Genomic DNA, 21997 nt, shown 5'->3' on the forward strand with positions numbered 1-21997 from the left:
GAGTTAGTTCAGAATTAGTCATGAGCAAGAAACTAACTCTAACATGTAATCCAGTTAGAGTATCCAAACAGGGCCATTAGTTGTGGAAGTGCAGCTCTGCATGCAGCCGCTACGAAAATTATAGCTATCAAGAGAAGAAGATATCCTTGGGAGTCCACAAGAGTAGCAGCATTCTATTTTAATTACACTTGTCCTGTCCTAGCACCTAGCACTGTTGAAAAGCTGCAAGATACTCCTGGTCTTGGCTTCTTTCCACATGCAGTTGGCCAGGCTCCAGTTTTTTTTTAAGAAAAGAGGTGCCTGAAATTTTATTGCAAAAGATAACGATGTCTTTACATGTTACAAGAGGCTAGTAAACTACGGCAAATATAGAGGCAAGGCTGCACGGAGGCAGCTTTACTGCCCTTCTGCACGAAATTTTACATATCGGTAAATTTGTTGCTTACAACAAGATCTATCGACTGCTGAAAAAATATCGGCTTGGGAACACACAAAGCAAAACATATGTACTCCCTCCATATAAGAAATAGATGACGTTTAGAACAGCGACACGGTCTTCAAAGTATAACTTTGACCGCTTATTTTTATAAAAATATTTGTTGAAAAGTGATATATGTATATTTTTATGAAAATGTTTCTTAAGACAAATCTATTCATATAATTTTCACATTTTCAAACTCAATAACTTAAAAATTATTCATGATTTATATTCTCAATGTTTGACTCAAATCTTGTCCAAAACATCATCTAAATCCTATATGGAGGGAGTAAGGTGTAAATGTCTTCTTATATTATATATTGTTCCCAAAAGTTAATTTATTAAGAAAAATTGATGTGTGCTCTTTTTACATTTATTTTTTTTGCTAGAATACTTTTATCTATAGTTTGGAACATCAGGAATCATATAGATTTTGGCAAAAAAAAATCGACTCATAAATATTGATTCTCCACAAAAGATATCAATCTAGTATAATGAAAGAAGATTATTCGGCACAAAAACAAACCATAAAGCACATAACATGACAAAAGTTTACCACTACACAGTACATCACAAACATGATCAGGACCTAGACGCCTGGCACAGGAACGCGAAGGATGGGGCGGAGCAGGAGCCTGGATTTCCGGTGCGCGGTGATGCCGAACGCCTCGGTCATGTCGAGCTTGGCGCCGCCGGGCACCTCCCAGTCGAAGTGGAAGAGGAGGCTGGCGAGCGCGAGCTCCATGTTGGCCAGCCCAAACCCCAGGCCAGGGCACATCCTCCGCCCGGCACCGAACGGCAGGAGCTCGTAGTCGGTGCCCTTGAAATCCGCCGCGCTTCCGCCGCCGGCCTCGAACCGCTCCGGCCGGAACGCGTCGGGGTCCCCCGGCCAGTAGCGCTCGTCGCGGCCCAGCGCCCATGCGTTCACCATCACCGTGATGCCCTGCGGCACGTCGTAGCCCAGCACGCGGCAGGGTTCCTGGCACGCCTGCGGGATCAGAAACGGCAGTGGCGTGTGCAGCCGGAGCGTCTCGCGGATGACGAGGGGCAGGTACTGGAGCCCCGCCTCCACGAGCTTCTCCTCCCGCACCGACCCGTGCGCGGCGAAGGCGCGTCGCACCTCCGCCGTCGCCCGCTCCATGACCTTGGGGTTCTGGACGAGCTCCGCCATGGCCCACTCCAGCGTCGGCGCTGTCGTCTCGCTGCCGGCGAAGATGTCCTGCGAGCAATCATACGGAGTGTCGATCTCTAAGTAATCGGTTCAGAACTAACGGATCGGAATGAATTGTTTGATGAGTTGAAGATTGCTTACAGTGATGGCGACTTTGATGACGTCCGTGTCGAGGGGGATCGGCAGCTCACCATCCTTCTGTACCTTCAGCAGCACGTCGAGGAGGTCTTCGACCTCGCCGCCGTCGCCACGCTCCATCCTCTCCAGGTGGTCCTTGATGATTTCGTCGAGGATCCCGAACGAGGTTTGACGGATCTCCTCGCTGCGGCGCACGGCGCTGCTGAGCCAGCTGACGATCCGGGATGACGGCCACAGGTCGGCCGGGTTGAACCCGGCGGCGAGCACGATGGCTTCGTCGAGCGCCCGCAGCAAGACCTCGCGGTCCTTGATCCGGTCGCCCATCGCAGCGCGCATCGTGGTGTCCGTGATGAGCTCGGACAGCCGCTCGCGCATGTTCACGGCGCGAGACTCCGCCGCCGCGGCGGCGCACACGCGCAGCATGGCGGCAGCCTCCTCCTCGCGGACGGCGCGGAAGGAGTTGACGCGGCGCGCGCTGAGGAGCTTGGTGATGGTGATCCGGCGGAGCTGCCGCCAGTGGGCCCCGTAGGGCGCCATGATGATCCCCCGGCCGCCGTCGGTGAGCGCCCGCATGGTGGGGCTCATCGGCCGCGTCGCGAACACCGCGTCGTGCGTCCTCATCACCTCCCGCGCCGCCTCCCGGGACGACACCACCAGCGTGGGCACCTCGCCGAGCTGGAGCAGCATGAGCGGCCCGTGGCGCCGCGCGAGGTCACGCATCGCGTGGTGCGGGAGCTTGCCGATCATGTGGTGCAGGCTGCCGATGATTGGCAGCTGCCATGGCCCCGGTGGTTGCCGCAGGCCGTGCTCGGGCGCCGCGGCGGAGCGCCGGCGCTTGGCGAGCAAGATGACGAGCAGCGAGACGAGAGCTAATACGAGGTAGAGGCAGTGCTGGTGGTCTTCCATTGGTGTTGCTCCCAAGTCCCAATGCAAGCTCCTGGTGATTGTGTGGCTTTGCTAGCTTAGTAAGCTGCAACTTAAATAGCAGAGCAGTGAGTGGTGGTTCTCCGTAACCTAAAATAATAAGCACTGAGGCTGAATTGTTTATTGGTGATTGTTTGCCAGGTGGTTACGTGGAAGTAGCAGTGTAGCACCCAACTCCAGCTATCTTGGGGTCAAACCATGTGCGCTCCCTGCATGTTGATTGCCTCGGAATAACCGCCACCATGTGACTTCATGCGACGACCGACGAGTCAAACGTCGAGACGGTGGTCGGGAATATTTCTACAGAAAAAAATATATTTCCTGATTTTATATGGCCAATTACAACCAACTGTAGACAAGGACTACCTAGCAGCCTCCCTTAATTTCAACATTTTTAGATTCGTATTGTTCTCGAAATTCTCTAATAACGGTATAGGTAATGATTTTGTGAAGCCATCAGGAAGTCATGTGCTCAAATTTTAGATTTTTGTGAGAAACTCGTTTAAGGATTGAAGCCAAATTTCAGAATTGAAGCCACATACGAAGCTTATGTCGGTTGGGCCGAACCAGTGGTCGGCCAAACCAGCACTGACTCCGTTTCCACTACTCTTCGGTCAAAATCTTGTGTGACGATGGCATAAGGTGTCCTTTTCCTATGCTGTCATTCCACTACATTTTTCAAGCTTCGGTGGACGACAAACAATCAATTAAAGAAGACGAAGAGAGAACTCTTCGATGTAATTTTATTTCTTTATATCGTTGTCCTTCTTTTATGCCACCAATTATTTACTTGATATGAATCAGATATGAGACACGTTATTGGTGTCTTTCTAAAGAAATAAAGAAGGCGGCGAAGATGAGGGTAAAGTACGTATCCTTACTGCCACGTATGCCCAATATTAATTTTGGCTTAGATGTCACGTGCACGTATAAAAAGAATATTCTTGCCGCTGTCTTGTGCATCATCCTGTATGTTTACTTCTGATATACACGGCAGCTTCTTAACGCCCCGGCTCGAATGAGAAATTGTTTGAGCAGGCTTCCGTTTCTCATAACTTCCTATGATATTTGTTACTTAAATTAATATATATATATATATTAATTATCAGCCATTTTAACTTTTCTATAGTTAAAACTATGCATCTACGTATATATTTATGCCTAGATGTATAAGTAAAATCTATGAATCCTGAAAAACTAAAGTATCGATATTTCATACACCGGCTAGTAAATACTATACCCTAGGATTCTCCGTAGCTTAATGTCTAACAGTCAAGACAAAGGGATCGGTTGGGATATGTTTTGCAACCATATTTTAGGTAGCCGCCAGAACCATGTTTTATCGGAAGATTCGTGTTTTGTTCCCCTAATAGTTAGCTAATTTATTTTGAATACAATATCAATGCGTGCAACATGCGCGCTCGGCTGTTGCAACATGTGTCGGGTCTTTTCCTTTTATTACTAGTCAATGACGCGCGCGTTCATATTTGATGACAATGATTGTGGTTATCATATTCAGCAGCCTAAGAATTCTTTAATTAGGAGATGCTTTTGTACGGAAAACACATAAACGTGAAGAATTCAAAGGCACCGAGATAAACGTGAAGAGTGTAGTTATTGCACGTTGCGTTCTCCCCGACGACAGATGGTACAATAATCGCACAAAGCAGCAGCAGGTCAATACAGAAAAGAAGAAAACGATTTAGAAGTCCTCGGCCCTGGAGGGGGGAGCCTATTCAATAGACGTATCAGGAGCTTGGTAAATTTTCCAATTAACCATTCATTTTTGGATTGGGTACTCATACTTTTGCAAATCTCCCTCTCACTCCCCCTGCGTCCCCCTTGAATGTCGATTCGGTAGTTCAGATTAAAGTTTGCATGGAGAAATTGGTGATGTAGATATATATCGCTGAAGATTTCAAAGTCTACAGGAAGCCACTACTATACTACTGTTTCCGTTTGCTCGCGAACGGAAGGTTGCCACCTTCCTGTCACCATGGTAGTGCTTGGCTGCTTGCGATGCCTTCTCTTTACGCGCGTGGAGTGCTGGCGTGTGCTTCCTCTCATTCAAAAGCGGCGTCCCACACGTGGGCCCAACAGGAAGCAGCCAGCGTGTCGTCACTGCGACAGTGCCTGCGAAACTAATCGCCATCATCGGTGGCGGAGCTGGTGAATATCCACGGCTAGGGCCACTATTTGATGAGCGATCAAACACGTATCGGATTTCTTAAAACCTACTGCCTCATGTACGCACCGCCGCAGCTCACGGAGCTTCTCAGCTCTTCGCGCGCCGCCAAGTCGATCCATAAAGCCAGCTAGAGTCAGCACGCCCAAGAGCTAGGTGGAACAATATTTGTAATAAAATTTGTTCTAGCTTCATCAAAGTGTTTCAATTTAAAAAACATCCAAATATATTTAAATATTATCTTATTTTGAAGATATTAAATATAATAATGTAATTTAAATAAAATTTTAAAAGTGTTTTTTATGTTATATGCTTCTTTTACTGAGTGCATATGCTAATCTTAATTAATATGTCCATACGCGGGTCATAGCAATTCCCGCAATACGTGCATGCAACAGTGATGGTAGTCGTGATCTGCAATAACGTGGCAGGCTAACAGCAGGGCGTGCGCGCTAAGAATAGAAATCCTCTTCTCTCACAGTCTCACCCCGGTTTCCCATCCCTATGTATGCCGCTACTCAGGCTCACTGCAATGAATGGATGGAGGCGTCGGCACGAGGTCGAGCACCAACAAGCAGCTCGTGCGGAGATGCGCGGGGGAGAAGGTGGAGGAGGGGCATTGGTGTGCAATGGCAATGCCCGGTCCTTAATCCAATGCCTCCTCCTCTAAAACCCTACACATTTAGATCTCGACGCCGCAACGGGCGGCCAAATCCATGCCGAAAGAGGAGGGGGCTTCTCCACGGTGATGCGAGGTACTCTTTTGTCCATCTACGGAGTTTGCTTCTGTAACATCCTAAAAAAAATTCACCAAAACAAATCACTTGCTAAAAATAATTTTCAAAACTTTTTCGTCGCTGAGGTCGAATCGTTTCAGAATCTTTTTCCGTCCGAGCTCCTAATCTCCCAAAATCCTTCCCGGCGTTTCGCCGCCCGACACCAAAATCAATTGCCGTCACTTCTCTTTCTTTTCCTCGTCCCGCGCGTTGCGCTGCGTGTCGCCCGACCGCCGCGCGTGCTCGATCAACCCCGCGGTCACCGCCGCGCGTGGTCGACCGTCGCCGCGAATCCCGCCGACAGCCGCTCTCTCTCTTTTTCCTCCCTCTCTTCTTTTTCTTCTTCTCTTTCCCTTTTTCTTTTTCTTCTTTTCTTTTTCTCCCTCCTTCTCCTTTCTTCTTTATTCTCTTTCCTCCTTCCTGCTTCCTGTCCACGCGCACGCGTGCCCCTGCTCCCACGTGAACCACGCGGATGGATGCTCGCCGCGCCGCACGTCGTCAAGCACAGCGCCGCCTCCCCCTCTCGCGCCTGCCCGAGCCGTCCCGTCACCCTGTGCCGCCTCGCCGCTCGAGCCGCCGCTCCGCGACGCTCCGAATGCCATTAATGGCCACGAGCTGCCCCACTGGTCGCCCGACGCGCCCCGTCCTCCCCACCGCCTTACCCCGCCTATAAATAGGCTCCTCGCGCAGCCCTGACCGCCATCACCGCCCTCGCCACCGCGTGCCCCCTCCCCTAGCCCACAGCACCGCTGCCAAGCATGCCTCCGCCCGCCGCCGCAGGCCACTGTCGCGCCGACTCCTTGCTCCATCCCAGCCCAAGGTGAGAAGGGCAATACAATGCCCTCGCTCCCCTCGTCGTTTTCCCCTAGCTCTAGCCGCCGCCGGGCCCCGCAGCGCCGCCGCCACGCACGCCGCCCGCCACCGTGGCGCCGCCTCTACAGGCCGCCACCACCCAAATCGAGGAGGGGAATCGATCCCCCGTGTCGCCCTCCCCCTTTTCCCCCTCCTCCCGGCCGCTGCCGTGCCCAGGGCCGCCGGCAGGAGCCGCCGCCGGAGCCGAGGCGCCCCCTCCTCTATTCCCCACGGGAGGAAGAAGAAGGGCAGATTTTCCCAAAACCCCCTCCCTTCCTTTCTATTCTATTAAGAGCCCCCCTCTCTATTTCCTTTTAAAAGAAACCTCCTCCATCTTTAATTATTCCAAATCAACCCTTCCACCATTCAAGATAATTACCAATCGGTCCTTGCACATTTCCAGAGTAGCTCGGATGTTTTCCAAAATTATAATCAAGTCCTTTCACTCTCAAAACTAATTACAAATAAGCCCCTGGATCCTTATTTAACCCTAAACCCCTCCCGACCTATCATTTCATGCGCCAAAAATCCTCTAATCACCCCGAAACTTTACCACACCATTTCTAATATATTTTTAGCCGTACCATTAGAAAATCTCCCAAAGATATTATTCCCATCTCCATATATTAACCTTCTCCGATTCGAGCTCAACGATAAAACATTTATTTCTTTTTCTTTATTGTGTGTTTGTTTGTGTGTGCCATAGATACCGGTGCGAACGAGGGAGAACCCGTCGAGGAGTTCGCCAAGCAGTACCGCGAGCCGGAGGCTGAAGAACCGTACCGTGAGCAAGAACTCCCGGAAGGCTTTGAAGACGGCAAGTTCAATCTAATCCTTTGATTACATATTTAACCTGATTTTATAAACACAACCTATCGGCCGTTTTACAAACTTGCATATGTTTTGATTGCTGAAAACATGGTTGGATAGCCACCCCTTGATTTGTTATAACCATTCCTTGACCACCTAAATTAATGTCTAAATACGAGTTAATATATTTGGATGTTAATCGATGCTAGAATGCCGCTTAGGATCTTGTGCTCATTTTAATTACACTAAAAAATGGTTACAACCTGTTTTATAAAAAGGAAAATGCGTGAGTTTTGTGAAAGATAAGTGGGTTATAAAAGAATAGAATTGTTAAGATGGGATGGGTGGATGGCATTTCTGTGTGAACTGTCATATAGGAGGCTCATACCTAACTCAACTATCGTGCAATCCACTCGACCGTTGTGTGTGGCAACGGCTTAGCATAAACCCCACTAGTTAGTCTGATAGCCATCAGGAGAGCTGAGAGCAACGGGTGACCAAGGAGAAGGGATAAGGTCGTGGTGACTTATGCCCCAGTTAAACCTCAGTAATAGGTCAATGGCCTCTTGGTGAAGTCCGTGTTGGCTAGTCAGGTCTAGCTAAGGTGGGTAATGGCTTTGTTGGAATCTACACCGATACTAAGGTGATCGTGCTGTGGTACCCCACTTGTGGGTAAAGTTGCACACCTCTGCAGAGTGTAAAACCTATTCGAATAGCCATGCCCACGGTATTGGGCGAGTTAAGGTTTGGTCACACAACTAGACTTTTGGGAGGGATGTTTCCGTGGTGTGAGTTGTTTTGGGAAGGTGTCCGGTAGTTGTGCCGTGAGCTACTGAGGATGGGGAGTCCGGTAGCAATAAAACTTGGATCCTTTGTGTAGGATCAACCCCACTCCTTATTCGGTTAAGTGAGAAACTGTTTTAAGAAAACTCTTTTCAAAAATAAACCCTTGCATGTGTAAAATCTAGCTTTACCGCAAATGACCCTCAGCTTTATCCTTGATTTATCCTGTGCATATCTGTGTTACCCCCTCCGTGGATGGGGTTGGACTTGTTGAGTACTTTCGTACTAACCCGATATATATTTGTGGTTTTTCTTCAGAAGAAGATCCGGACTTCGTAATTGAAGACGTTGAGTAGAGGTTGCGTCCGCGCCCAACCTTGCCTATGGTGTTTGCCCTCTGCAAGATGCTTCTGCTAGCGCATTACTCGGAGTCTGAGCTGGAAACCGTCTGGGTCGTGCTTTGGTGTATCACTGTAGCTGTTTTATTACTTATTATCATTTGTATCGAGTGTCCGCCTCCTCGGAGGTTTGTACGGTGACTGAACCATCTATTGAATAAATATGTTATCAGCCTCCTGATACTGATATTTGTATCACATTTAGTCTCTACTTATGTGGGGACGCCTCAGGTGGTATCAGAGCCGTAGGTTGGCCGTAGGACGTGACCCTTAGGATCGAGGACCTCTTCTAAGCCATTTTCCCTAGGACTTTCCCTGCCTAGCCCATCTTTCCACACAGCATTTACCTTTGGCCTTTGCCTGGTTCCAGATGGCTGACGACAAATGGAGTGGCGGAATCTGCCCCGCAGAGCCTGGCCTCCCTAAGTTGTTGCTACTCAGCCTGGAACGCGTCGGAGTTGTGGACCCACCGGAGTATATCTACCGGGAGTACGACTCCAGGAGCACCCTTCGGTGCGACATGATGATCTTCGTGGGCAAGAGCACCCGCTATCCCAACGTGGAACTCTGGTTCGTCTCCACCACTGGCTTTTGCTTCCTAGACACCTACCGAAAGGCTGCCCGAAAAGCCCTGCGACGTCTGCGTGTGGTTTACAAGCATCATCTCCAGCAGACTCCTATGGGATTTTTCCCACCTACTCCAGGAAGAGGACGCACATGGATTGCTCAGATGAGAGGACTTGTTAGGGAAGAAGAAGAATTAGAAGATACGGTCTCCCCACCTATGCATCTACCTCACCGGCTTGGACCAACTCTACCAAGAACAAGCGGCACAACTGAAGCACCAAATCCGCAGGGTAGAAAAGGCAATTCAAGATATGGAATTACAACGAAAAAGAGACATACAAGCCGAGAACTCCCTAGCCGCTCTCCAAACCCAATGGCAAAACCATGAGGCTCCCAGGACAGAAGCTGGGCTGCTAGAAGAAGAACCTGAAGAAACCCATTGGGATAAGGGTACTCAGACCGAAGATGAAGAGCACTGCCTTCCACCAAAGAAGCGCCGCACCAGGTTTGAGGAAGCATCCCCATGAGTAGAGAATAGTATGTCCAGACTAGAACCGCTATCTTAATATTGTATCCATGAACCATGTACCCAACCCTGTGATGAAATAAAGACCGTCTATCCCCTTTTGTACCTAAGTATTTGTGCAAAGCTTGTTCACCCTATCTTTGTTTTCAGATGGCTGAGGATGGTTGGGCCCAGGGCATTTGCCAAGCTGCACCTGGTTTTCCCAACCTTTTGATCAATGCCCTAGAGAGCCTTGGCGTTACGGAACGCCCAAGGTACTACATCAGGGAGTACAAGCACCACGGTACCCTCCGCTGCATGGTGATCCTGGTTATCGCCAAAAGTGACCGCTACCCCCACATCCAGCCATGGCGAGTGACTGCCACGGGATTTATTTACCAAGACACCTATCCCTTGGTCATTAGGAAGGCACTCCGTTACCTATGCCGGATTTTTGAAGGACATCTCGCCCCTACCCCAATGAGGTTCTTTCCTCCGACCATCAGAACCCCAGTTTGGGAAGCTCACATGAGGAGCCTGGAATGGCGCCGCCATGAAGAGGATCCCCTGTACCAAGTGGCTACTTACCTAGCCTCCTTGGATCAGCTCTTTGACGAGCAAGCCAGCATCCTCAGGGAGCAGACCTCGCGGTAAGGATGCAACAGATTAGGGTGGCCCAATCCGAGGCAAGAGCCGCAGCTGCGGTCAGTAGCGAAGCAGTTGCCCAGGAGAGCCTCAGGCAGGCCCGGGACCGACGTATGCAAGAATGGACCAGAAGTGGAACGCCAGTCCCGGCAATTGGGGAAAACCATATCCTACTTGGGATGCCCATCATAGGATGGGGACCACTCTTGGGAAGCCCACAAGTCCCACCCGAGAATCCTGAAGTGCCTACTGCCGCCGTTGAAGAAGAAGCTGTTGAGCAACCCCGAGAAAATGGAAACCTAGAGGACGGCGAGCAAGGACTATTCATTCCCCTAGAGGCACACTCCATCTCGGAAGAAGGCTTGCCCGGCGAGTAGCATGCCCCGAAGCCACCCTAGAAATAGCCCCCAGCCCTTTGGTTTAAATTGTACCCTTAGTGGTGACCTTTGTACCCGGTCGTGTAGTACACATTTCGGTCTCACCCCAGTGTTGTACCCCCTTACAGTAATGAAGTTGTTTGTGTCTGTTGTTTGCTTGTCTGTGTGCTTGTTGCTAGCTAGTGTACTTTTTGGCAGGAGAAAGATTCTGCCTTTTTAAAAAAATTACAAATTAAATAACTTAAACATCACTTAATCCTAATCCCAGTCTCACAAAGACTCTATCCAATCTACAGATGTCTTCCTGACGTGGTTCAAGAGCCTCTCACAGTCAGACCCCTGCAGCCCCTAGCGCAGGAGGGCCGCAAGATGAGCATGGACAAGACCGAAACTAGAAGGAGCAAGAGGTAGACCAGCAAGGAAAAGGAAGCCAAGGGGAAGTGCCACTGCCACCACCACCATCCCTCGGGGACTTGGCACAGATAATACACAATCAGACTCTCATACTGGAAACCCTGGCCAATGCCCTCATCAATAAGCAGCCAAGAGAGCAGACCATGAATGACAAGCTGACAGCTTTACTGAGAACCAAGCCACCAACATTTGCCGGATCCAGCAACTCCTTGGAGGCAGATGACTGGCTGCGTGTGATCCAGAGGAAGCTCGAGCCGTTCGAGTGCCAAGATCGAGACAAGGTTCTCCTGGCAGCTCACCAATTCACCGGAACTGCCTTAGCTTGGTGGGAGAATTACTGTGCCGCTGTCGAAGATGCCTCCACCATCACTTGGAAGGAATTTGCGAAGGAGTTCCGCCACTATCATATCCCCTCGGCCACCATGAAGCGCAAGGTGGATGAGTTCCGCGAACTGCAGCGAGAAAGCATATTAGTAGAAGAGTACACCTACCAGTTCATGAAGCTGGCCCGCTTTGCACCCAAGGAAGTGGATAAGGATGAAAAGAAGCAGGACATGTTCAAGAAAGGATTGAGCCCAGAACTCCGGACCTTGCTTACCCCTCAGATATACCCGGACTTCAATACTCTGATGAACATGGCCATTCTCACAGAAAGGGCCAAAGCTGAAGAAAGGAAGGAAAACAAGCGCAAGTTCCAAGAAAGCAAGGCCCACCAGCAGGACTGCTTCCAGAAACCAAGAAGCTCCAGCTATACTGCACCAAGATCTCAGGCCCCAATACAGTATAGGACCCAGTCCCAAGTGACAGGCCCCCAGGCCCCTAACACATAGTTCAGGAACCAGAACCCCATGAAGGCCCCGCAGAGCAATGCAAGCCAAGTCACCCCAACAACAACAATGCTGGAGACTGTTTCAACTGCCGTGAGACAGGACATTACATTGCCAACTGCCCATATGCCAAAAATAAGCCTGCTGCATCGACCTTCTCAAACTCAGTGAATGGGCCTAGGCCACTTGTATCCGGAGCCAACCGTGTCCCCATCGGCAACAACAATAAGGGCAACAACAACAACAACCAGCAGCCTTATGGACGAGCCCGCGTCAACCACATCAATGCACAGGAGGCTTAGGGTGCACAAGGAGTGGTACTTGGTGAGTTCCTAGTCAGCTCAACTCTGGCAACAGTATTATTTGATTCTGGAGCATCACACTCATTCATATCGTCAAGATTTGTGGATAAACATAAAGTACCTACGGTACTACTAAAAACACCCCTATTAACCCGAACGCCTTGAGGAGACATCAAGTGTCAACTGGGTTGTTCCCGGGTAAGGATCAATTTAAGTGGGGTAGAATTTCTAGCCGATCTAGTAGTACTTAAGTATAAAGGAATAGATGTGATCCTTGGAATGGACTGGTTAAGCCTACACAATGGTCTCATAGGTTGTGCTGACAAGGTAGTACACCTAACCGACTCAGATGGGATACATGTGACCTGCCATACTCAGGGAAGTGGACCAGACCCAATGGTTTTCAGTATGGAAGCAAAATCCTGAGAAGGAGTTTTAGTTGTGAATGAATACCCCGATGTTTTCCCCGATGAACTCCCTGGAATGCCACCAGACCGGGACATAGAGTTCTCCCTTGACCTTGTCCCAGGGACCTCTCCCATAGCCAAGAGACCCTATAGGATGGCAGCCCCAGAACTAGCAGAGCTAAAGAAACAACTAGAAGAGTTACAACAAAGTGGTTTTATCAGACCTAGTTCATCTCCATGGGGAGCTCCAGTTCTGTTTGTCAAGAAAAAGGATGGAAGTATGAGGATGTGTTTGGATTATCGCGCACTGAATGAGGTCACCATCAAAAATAAGTAGCCTCTCCCCAGAATTGATGATCTCTTCGATCAGCTAAAAGGAGCCAAGTACTTCTCCAATATTGATCTGAGATCAGGATATCACCAGCTCAAGATTAAGGAAAGTGACATCCCAAAGACAACTTTTGTCCCCCGTTATGGGCAGTTTGAGTTTACCGTGATGTCTTTTGGACTCACAAATGCACCTGCTTATTTCATGAATCTCATGAACAAGGTGTTTATGGATGAGTTAGATAAGTTTGTTGTAGTCTTTATCGATGACATACTTATTTACTCCCAGAATTTCCAGGAACACGCGCAACATCTGTGGATAGTTCTAGAAAAGCTAAGAGCGCACAAACTCTATGCAAAATTCAGCAAATGTGAATTTTAGCTAGAGAAAGTGGTTTTCTTTGATCATATTCTAACCGCAGAAGGAGTAACAGTCGACCCTGAGAAAGTCGAAGCGGTTTCCAATTGGCAGCAACCAACTAATGTTAGTTAAATCAGAAGCTTTCTTGGATTAGCTGGGTATTATTGGAGATTTATTGAAGGATTCTCCAAGATAGACTGGCCCATGATAGAGCTGCTTAAGAAGGAAAAGAAGTTTGTTTGGACAGAGTCCTGCAAAAGGAGTTTTCAGGAATTGAAGAAAAGATTGACAACCGCTCCAGTACTAACCCTACCAGATATCCACCGGGACTTTGTCATCTATTGTGATGCATCCTGCCAAGGGTTAGGATGTGTCCTCATGCAAGACGGGAAGGTAGTAGCTTATGCCTCCCGACAACTCAGGCCTTACGAGCAGAATTACCCAACACATGATCTAGAGTTTGTAGCCGTAGTGCGTGCCCTTAAGATTTAGAGACATTACTTGATTGGAAATAAGTGTGAGATTTACACCGACCATAAGAGTTTGATGTATATCTTTACCCAGCCGGATTTGAACTTAAAGCAAAGAAGATGGTTGGAATTGGTTAAGATTATAATTTGGAAATCCATTACCACCCCGGGAAAGCTAACGTGGTAGCCGATGCCTTAAGTCGGAAACCTTATGGACCCAAGGATGCCCATCTGCAAGAAGAAATGGCACGATTGAATGTGCACATTGTCCCTCGAGGCTCCAGCCACAAGCTGAGTATCCAACCTACCCTGGAGGACAGAATCAGAAAGGCCCAAGGGTCGGACAAGGGTTTAATGAGAATCCGCAAACATACTGGAAAAAACAAAGCACCGGATTTTCGAGTGGACGAAAAGGAGAACTTGTGGTACAAGGATAGAATTTGTGCGCTCAAGGAAGGGGACTTCTGGCAAGTGATCATGGACGAGGCTCATAACTCAGCATATTGGATTTTAGTTCGGCCTATCACCCGCATACTGATGGACAGACTGAGAGGGTAAACCAAATTATGGAGGATATATTAAGGGTATGTGTCCTGACTTATAGTAAAGATTGGGAACAGAGTTTGCCCTATGCAGAGTTCTCATACAACAACAGTTATCACACAAGCTTAGACATGTCGCCATTTGAGGCTCTCTATGGGAGAAAGTACAGAACCCCTCTGATGTGGTCAGAAGTAGGAGAGCCTTCATTAGTTGGACCAGCCCTCATAAAGGAAGCAGAAGAAAGAGTAACAAAAATCCGCGAAAAGTTGAAAGCAGCCCAGTGCAGGCAGAAGAGCTACGCGGACAAGAAGAGACGAGAAATAAGTTTCAATCCAGGAGACTTCGTCTACCTCAAGGTTTCACATATTCACAGGATCCGAAGGCTTCAAGTACATGGAAAGTTAGCCACCCGGAACATTGGACCGTACCAAGTACTAAAGAAAGTCGGAAAAGTGGCCTACCGACTTCAACTACCAGAAGGAATGTCAGACATACACCCAGTGTTCCATGTCTCACAACTAAGAAGGTGCTTGAGGGTACCCGAGGTAGAACATGTGCCAGTAAAGGCAATAGATTTGCTGCCCGACCTGCGATACCAGGAGATACCAGTCAAAATTTTGAACACTGTTACAAAAAGAACAAGGAACTCAGAAGTACAGATTTGCAGAGTGCAATGGAGCAGACACGGACTAGAGGAAGCCACGTGGGAACGTGAAGATGCCCTGAAGAAGGAGTTTCCCCATCTCTTTAGGAACCAGCCGAATCTTGAGGATGAGATTCATTTTAAGTGGGGTAGGTTTGTAACATCCTAAAAAAAATTCACCAAAACAAATCACTCGCTAAAAATAATTTTCAAAACTTTTTCGTCGCTGAGCTCAAATCGTTTCAGAATCTTTTTCCGTCCAAGCTCCAAATCTCCCAAAATTTTTCCCGGCGTTTCACCGCCCGACACCGAAATCAATCGCCGTCACTTCTCTTTCTTTTCCTCGTCCCGCGCGTTGCGCTGCGTGTCACCCGACCGCCGCGCGTGCTCGATCAACCCCGCGGTCACTGCCACGCATGGTCGATCGTCGCCACGAATCCCGCCGACAGCCGCTCTCTCTCTCTTTTTCCTCCCTCTCTTCTTTTTCTTCTTCCCTTTCCCTTTTTCTTTTTCTTCTTTTCTTTTTCTCCCTCCATCTCCTTTCTTCTTCCTTCTCTTTCCTCCTTCCTTCTTCTTGTCCAAGTGCACGCGTGCCCCTGCTCCCACATGAACCACGCGCCCGGATGCTCGTCGCACCGCCCGTCGTCAAGCACAGCGCCGCCTCCCCCGCTCGCACCTGCCTGAGCCGTCCCATCACCCTGTGCCACCTCGCCGCTCGCGCCGCCGCTCCGCGATGCTCCGAACGCCATTAATGGCCGCGAGCTGCCCCGCCGGCTGCCCGACGCGCCCCGCCCTCCCCACCGCCTTACCCCGCCTATAAATAGGCTCCTCGCGTAGCCCCGACCGCCATCACCGCCCTCGCCATCGCGTGGCCCCCTCTCCTAGCCCGCAGCGCCGCCGCCACGCACGCCTCCGCTCGCCGCTGCAGGCCACCGTCGCGCCGCCTCCTCGCTCCATCCCAGCCCAAGGTGAGAAGGGCAATAGAATGCCCTTGCTCCCCTCGTTGTTTTCCCCCTAGCCCTAGCCGCCGCCGGGCCCCGCAGCGCCGCCGCCATGCACGCCGGCCGCCGGCCGCCACCCGCCACCGTGGCGCCGCCTCTACAGGCTGCCACCACCCAAATCGAGGAGGGGAATCGATCCCCCATGTCGCCCTCCCCCTTTTCCCCCTCCTCCCGGCCGCTGCCGTGTCCAGGGCCGCCGGTAGGAGCCGGCGCCGGCGCCCAGGAGCCCCCTCCTCTGTTCGCCACGGGAGGGAGGAAGAAGAAGGGCAGATTTGCCCAAAATCCCCTCCCTTCCTTTCTATTCTATTAAGAGCCCCCCTCTCTCTCTATTTCCTTTTAAAAGAAACCCCCTCCATCTTTAATTATTCCAAATCAACCCTTCCACCATTCAAGATAATTACCAATCGGTCCCTGCACATTACCAGAGTAGCTCGGATGTTTTCCAAAATTATAATAAAGTCCTTTCACTCTCAAAACTAATTACAAATAAGCCCCTACATCCTTATTTAACCCTAAACCCCTCCCCGACCTATCATTTCATGCACCAAAAATTCTCCAATCACCCCGAAACTTTACCACGTCATTTCTAATATATTTTCAGCCGTAATATTAGAAAATCTCCCAAAAATATTATTCCCATCTCCAAATATTAACCTTCTCCGATTCGAGCTCAACGATAAAACATTTATTTCTTTTTGTTTATTGTGTGTTTGTTTGTGTGTGCCGTAGATACCAGTGCGAATGAGGGAGAACCCGTCGAGGAGTTCGCCAAGCAATATCGCAAGCGGGAGCCTGAAGAACCGTACCGCGAGCAAGAACTCCCGGAAGGCTTTGAAGACGGCAAGTTCAATCTCATCCTTTGATTACATATTTAACCCAGTTTTATAAACACAACCTATCGGCCGTTTTACATACTTGCATATGTTTTGATTGCTGAAAACATAGTTGGATAGCCACCCCTTGATTTGTTATAACCATTCCTTGACCACCTAGATTAATATCTAAATACGAGTTAATCTATTTGGATGTTAATCGCTGCTAGTATGCCGCTTAGGATCTTGTGCTCATTTTAATTACACTAAAAAATGGTTACAACCTCTTTTATAAAAAGGAAAATGCATGAGTTTTGTGAAAGGTAAGTGGGTTATAAAAGAATAGAATTTTTAAGATGGGATGGGTGGACGGCATTTCTGTGTGAACTGTCATATAGGAGGTACGAGGCTCGTACCTTTATGGTTGAGCAAGAAGGTTGGGAGATATCAATCTCGTCATAATTAAGGACCGAGTTGATGTGTCATCTTGCCTAACTCAACTATCGTGCAAACCACTCGACCGTTGTGTGTGGCAACGGCTTAGCATAAACACCACTAGTTAGTCTGATAGCTATCAGCAGAGCTGAGAGCAACGGGTGACCAAGGAGAAGGGATAAGGTCGTGGTGACTTATGCCCCGGTTAAACCTCAGTAAAGGTCAATGGCCCCTTGGTGAAGTCCGTGTTGGCTAGTCAGGTCTAGCTAAGGTGGGTAATGACTTTGTTGGTATCTACACCGACACTAAGGTGATCGTGCTGTGGTACCCCACTTGTGGGTAAAGTTGCACACCTCTGCAGAGTGTAAAACCTATTCAAATAGCCGTGCCCACGATATTGAGCGAGTTACGGTTTGGTCATACAACTAGACTTTTTGGAGGGATGTTTCCGTGGTGTGAGTTGTTTTGGGAAGGTGTCCGGCAGTTGTGCCGTGAGCTACTGCGGATGTGGAGTCCGGTATCAATAAAACTTGGATCCTTTGCGTAGGATCAACCCCACTCCTTATTCGGTTAAGTAAGAAACTGTTTTAAGAAAACTCTTTTCGAAAATAAATCCTTGCATGTGTAAAATCTAGCTTTACCACAAATAACCCTCAGCCTTATCCTTGATTTATCCTGTGCATATCTGTGTTACCCCCTCCGTGGATGGGGTTGAACTTGTTGAGTACTTTCGTACTCACCCGATATATATTTGTGGTTTTTCTTCAGAAGAAGATCCGGACTTCGTAATTGAAGACGTTGAGTAGAGGTTGCGTCCGCGCCCAACCTTGCCTGTGGTGTTGGCCCTCTGCAAGATGCTTTTGCTAGCGCATTACTCGGAGCCCGAGCTGGAAACCGTCTAGGTCGTTCTTTGGTGTATCACCGTAGCTGTTTTATTACTTATTATCGTTTGTATCGAGTATCCGCCTCCTCGGTGGTTTGTACGGTGACTGAACCATCTGTTGAATAAATGTGTTATCAGTCTCCTGGGACTGATATTTATATCACATTTAGTCTCTACTTATGTGGGGACGCCTCACCTTCGCAATGCAACCACAGTTGAGGCAGTCGTCTGCTAGATTGCACTGTTTGAAGCCTTCTCCTCCTCCAGAGTAACGAGAACATGATGCTTGCTTTTGTTTTGTGCCCGCTCTACTGCCATTTGCATGAGTTCGAGCGCCATTAAACAGCTCATGCCGAAACGGGCGGAGGAGAGAAAGTACGCCCGTGTATGCCCGCGTGCCGTCAGCAACATATAAAATAGATAATAAGCTACAAAGACTCAAAAGATAAGGAATCCATGTACGATGGTGTTTGTTTGTGCTTCAGCACGAGATGAATTTTTTAAACTTAATCAATATATAATTAGATATTATTTGTCAAGTAACAATAAAATGTGCTACAGTACCGAAATTCAAATTTTTCATGAACTCAATACACCCTAAGGGCGTACACCCACGACGCATTTTCCGACAGAAAATTAAAGGAGCACTGCATGGCCATACACATGCATCTCAATCAAAACATCCATATCAGCAGTCAACCAAAGATCGCCTTCGTGCTTGATCATCATAGTTTCAATTCTTGCTAACATGAAATCTAAAATTTATGCCGGGGGCCTTATTGCAATAATTTTATAATTAACTTCACAAGCGTTGCGCGAGCAAGCGAGCAGCGCATCCGATGCTTCTTGCATCCACGTGGCACACAGGACTTCGCATCCTGTACTTCACATCCACCTAGACGCCGGGCACAGGAACGCGAAGGATGGGGCGGAGCAGGAGCCTGGATTTCCGGTGCGCGGTGATGCCGAACGCCTCGGTCATGTCGAGCTTGGCGCCGCCGGGCACCTCCCAGTCGAAGTGGAAGAGGAGGCTGGCGAGCGCGAGCTCCATGTTGGCCAGCCCAAACCCCAGGCCAGGGCACATCCTCCGCCCGGCCCCGAACGGCAGGAGCTCGTAGTCGGTGCCCTTGAAATCCGCCGCGCTTCCGCCGCCGGCCTCGAACCGCTCCGGCCGGAACGCGTCGGGGTCCCCCGGCCAGTAGCGCTCGTCGCGGCCCAGCGCCCAGGCGTTCACCATCACCGTGATGCCCTGCGGCACGTCGTAGCCCAGCACGCGGCAGGGTTCCTGGCACGCCTGCGGGATCAGGAACGGCAGTGGCGTGTGCAGCCGGAGCGTCTCGCGGATGACGAGGGGCAGGTACTGGAGCCCCGCCTCCACGAGCTTCTCCTCCCGCACCGACCCGTGCGCGGCGAAGGCGCGTCGCACCTCCGCCGTCGCCCGCTCCATGACCTTGGGGTTCTGGACGAGCTCCGCCATGGCCCACTCCAGCGTCGGCGCTGTCGTCTCGCTGCCGGCGAAGATGTCCTGCGAGCAATCATACGGAGTGTCGATCTCTAAGTAATCGGTACAGAACTAACGGATCGGATTGAATTGATTGATGAGTTGAAGATTGCTTACAGTGATGGCGACTTTGATGACGTCCGTATCGAGGGGGATCGGCAGCTCACCATCCTTCTGTACCTTGAGCAGCACGTCGAGGAGGTCTTCGACCTCGCCGCCGTCGCCACGCTCCATCCTCTCCAGGTGGTCCTTGATGATTTCGTCGAGGATCCCGAACGAGGTTTGACGGATCTCCTCGCTGCGGCGCACGGCGCTGCTGAGCCAGCTGACGATCCGGGATGACGGCCACAGGTCGGCTGGGTTGAACCCGGCGGCGAGCACGATGGCTTCGTCGAGCGCCCGCAGCAAGACCTCGCGGTCCTTGATCCGGTCGCCCATCGCGGCGCGCATCGTGGTGTCCGTGATGAGCTCGGACAGCCGCTCGCGCATGTTCACGGCGCGAGACTCCGCCGCCGCGGCGGCGCACACGCGCAGCATGGCGGCGGCCTCCTCCTCGCGGACGGCGCGGAAGGAGTTGACGCGGCGCGCGCTGAGGAGCTTGGTGATGGTGATCCGGCGGAGCTGCCGCCAGTGGGCCCCGTAGGGCGCCATGATGATCCCCCGGCCGCCGTCGGTGAGCGCCCGCATGGTGGGGCTCATCGGCCGCGTCGCGAACACCGCGTCGTGCGTCCTCATCACCTCCCGCGCCGCCTCCCGGGACGACACCACCAGCGTGGGCACCTCGCCGAGCTGGAGCAGCATGAGCGGCCCGTGGCGCCGCGCGAGGTCACGCATCGCGTGGTGCGGGAGCTTGCCGATCATGTGGTGCAGGCTGCCGATGATTGGCAGCTGCCATGGCCCCGGTGGCAGCCGCAGGCCGTGCTCGGGCGCCGCGGCGGAGCGCCGGCGCTTGGCGAGCAAGATGACGAGCAGCGAGACGAGAGCTAATACGAGGTAGAGGCAGTGCTGGTGGTCTTCCATTGGTGTTGCTCCCAATGCAAGCTCCTGGTGATTGGTGTGGCTTTGTTAGCTTAGTAAGCTGCAACTTAAATAGCAGAGCAGTGAGTGGTGGTTCTCCGTAACCTAAAATAATAAGCACTGAGGCTAAATTGTTTATTGGTGATTGTTTGCCAGGTGGTTACGTGGAAGTACCAGTGTAGCACCCAACTCCAGCTATCTTGGGGTCAAACCATGTGCGCTCCCTGCATGTTGATTGCCTCGGAATAACCGCCACCATGTGACTTCATGCGACGACCGACGAGTCAAACGTCGAGACGGTGGTCGGGATTCTACAGAAAAAATATATTTCCTGATTTTATATGGCCAATTACAACCAATAGTAGAAAAGGACAATTAATTTCAACATTTTTAGATTCGCATTGTTCTCGAAATTCTCTAATACCGGTATAGGTAATGATTTTGTGAAGTCATCAGGAAGCCATGTGCTCAAATTTTAGATTTTTGTGAGAAACTCATTTAAGGATTGAAGCCAAATTTCAGAAATGAAGCCACATACGAAGCTTATGTCGGTTGGGCCGAACCAGTGGTCGGCCAAACCAGCACCGACTCCGTTTCCACTACCCTTCGGTCAAAACCTTGTGTGACGATGGCATAAGGCGTCCTTTTCCCATGCTATCATTCCACTGTATTTTTCAAAATTCGGTGGACGACAAACAATCGGTTGAAGAAGACAAAGAGAGAACTCTTCAATGTAATTTTATTTTATTTATGTCGCTATCCTTCTTTTATGCCACCAATTATTTACTTGATGTGAATCAGATATGAGACACCTTATTGGTGTCTTTCTAAAAAAATAAAGAATACGACGAAGATGAGGGTAAAGTACATATCCATGCTGCCACGTATGCCCAATATTAATTTTGGCTTCGAAGTGACGGGCACGTATAAGGAGAATATTCTTGCCGCTGTCTTTGCATCATCCTGTATGTATACTTCTGATATGGCAGCTTCTTAACGCCCCGGCTCGAATGAGGAAATTGTTTGAACTGGCTTCCGTTTCTCATAACTTCCTATGATATTTGTTACTTAAAGAAATATATATATAAATTTTAATTATCAGCCATTTTAACTTTTCTATAGTTAAAACTATGCATCTACGTATATATTTATGCCTAGATGTATAAGTAAAATCTATGAATCCTGAAAAACTAAAGTATCGATATTCATACACCGGCTAGTAAATACTATATCCTAGGATTCTCCGTAGCTTAATGTCTAACAGTCAAGACAAAGGGATCGGTTGGGATATGTTTTGCAACCATATTTTAGGTAGCCGCCAGCACCATGTTTTATCGGAAGATTCGTGTTTTGTTCCCCTAATATCAGAGCGTGCAACATGCGCGCGTTCATATTTGATGACAATGATTGTGGTTATCGTATTCAGCAGCCTAAGAATTCTTTAA

The 21997-nt window shown here is 49.6% G+C and overlaps 2 protein-coding genes across 2 annotated transcripts; both read right to left on the bottom strand.

Moving 5' to 3' along the window:
* Window positions 1–939: 939 nt before the first annotated feature.
* LOC120711548 (dolabradiene monooxygenase-like) lies at window positions 940–2722 on the bottom strand. Its single transcript, XM_039997105.1, has 2 exons — window positions 1791–2722; window positions 940–1697 (listed from the first exon to the last, which is right to left on the bottom strand). The coding sequence occupies exons 1-2, from the start codon at window positions 2691–2693 to the stop codon at window positions 1068–1070; spliced, it is 1533 nt and encodes a 510-aa protein (XP_039853039.1). The 5' UTR covers window positions 2694–2722; the 3' UTR covers window positions 940–1067.
* Window positions 2723–18790: 16068 nt separating this feature from the next.
* On the bottom strand, window positions 18791–20591 carry LOC120711549 (zealexin A1 synthase-like). Its single transcript, XM_039997106.1, has 2 exons — window positions 19653–20591; window positions 18791–19559 (listed from the first exon to the last, which is right to left on the bottom strand). The coding sequence occupies exons 1-2, from the start codon at window positions 20553–20555 to the stop codon at window positions 18930–18932; spliced, it is 1533 nt and encodes a 510-aa protein (XP_039853040.1). The 5' UTR covers window positions 20556–20591; the 3' UTR covers window positions 18791–18929.
* Between the last annotated feature and the right edge of the window lie 1406 nt (window positions 20592–21997).

This window comes from Panicum virgatum, chromosome 6K (assembly GCF_016808335.1).
Source record: "Panicum virgatum strain AP13 chromosome 6K, P.virgatum_v5, whole genome shotgun sequence".
NCBI classification, from domain to species: domain Eukaryota; kingdom Viridiplantae; phylum Streptophyta; class Magnoliopsida; order Poales; family Poaceae; genus Panicum; species Panicum virgatum.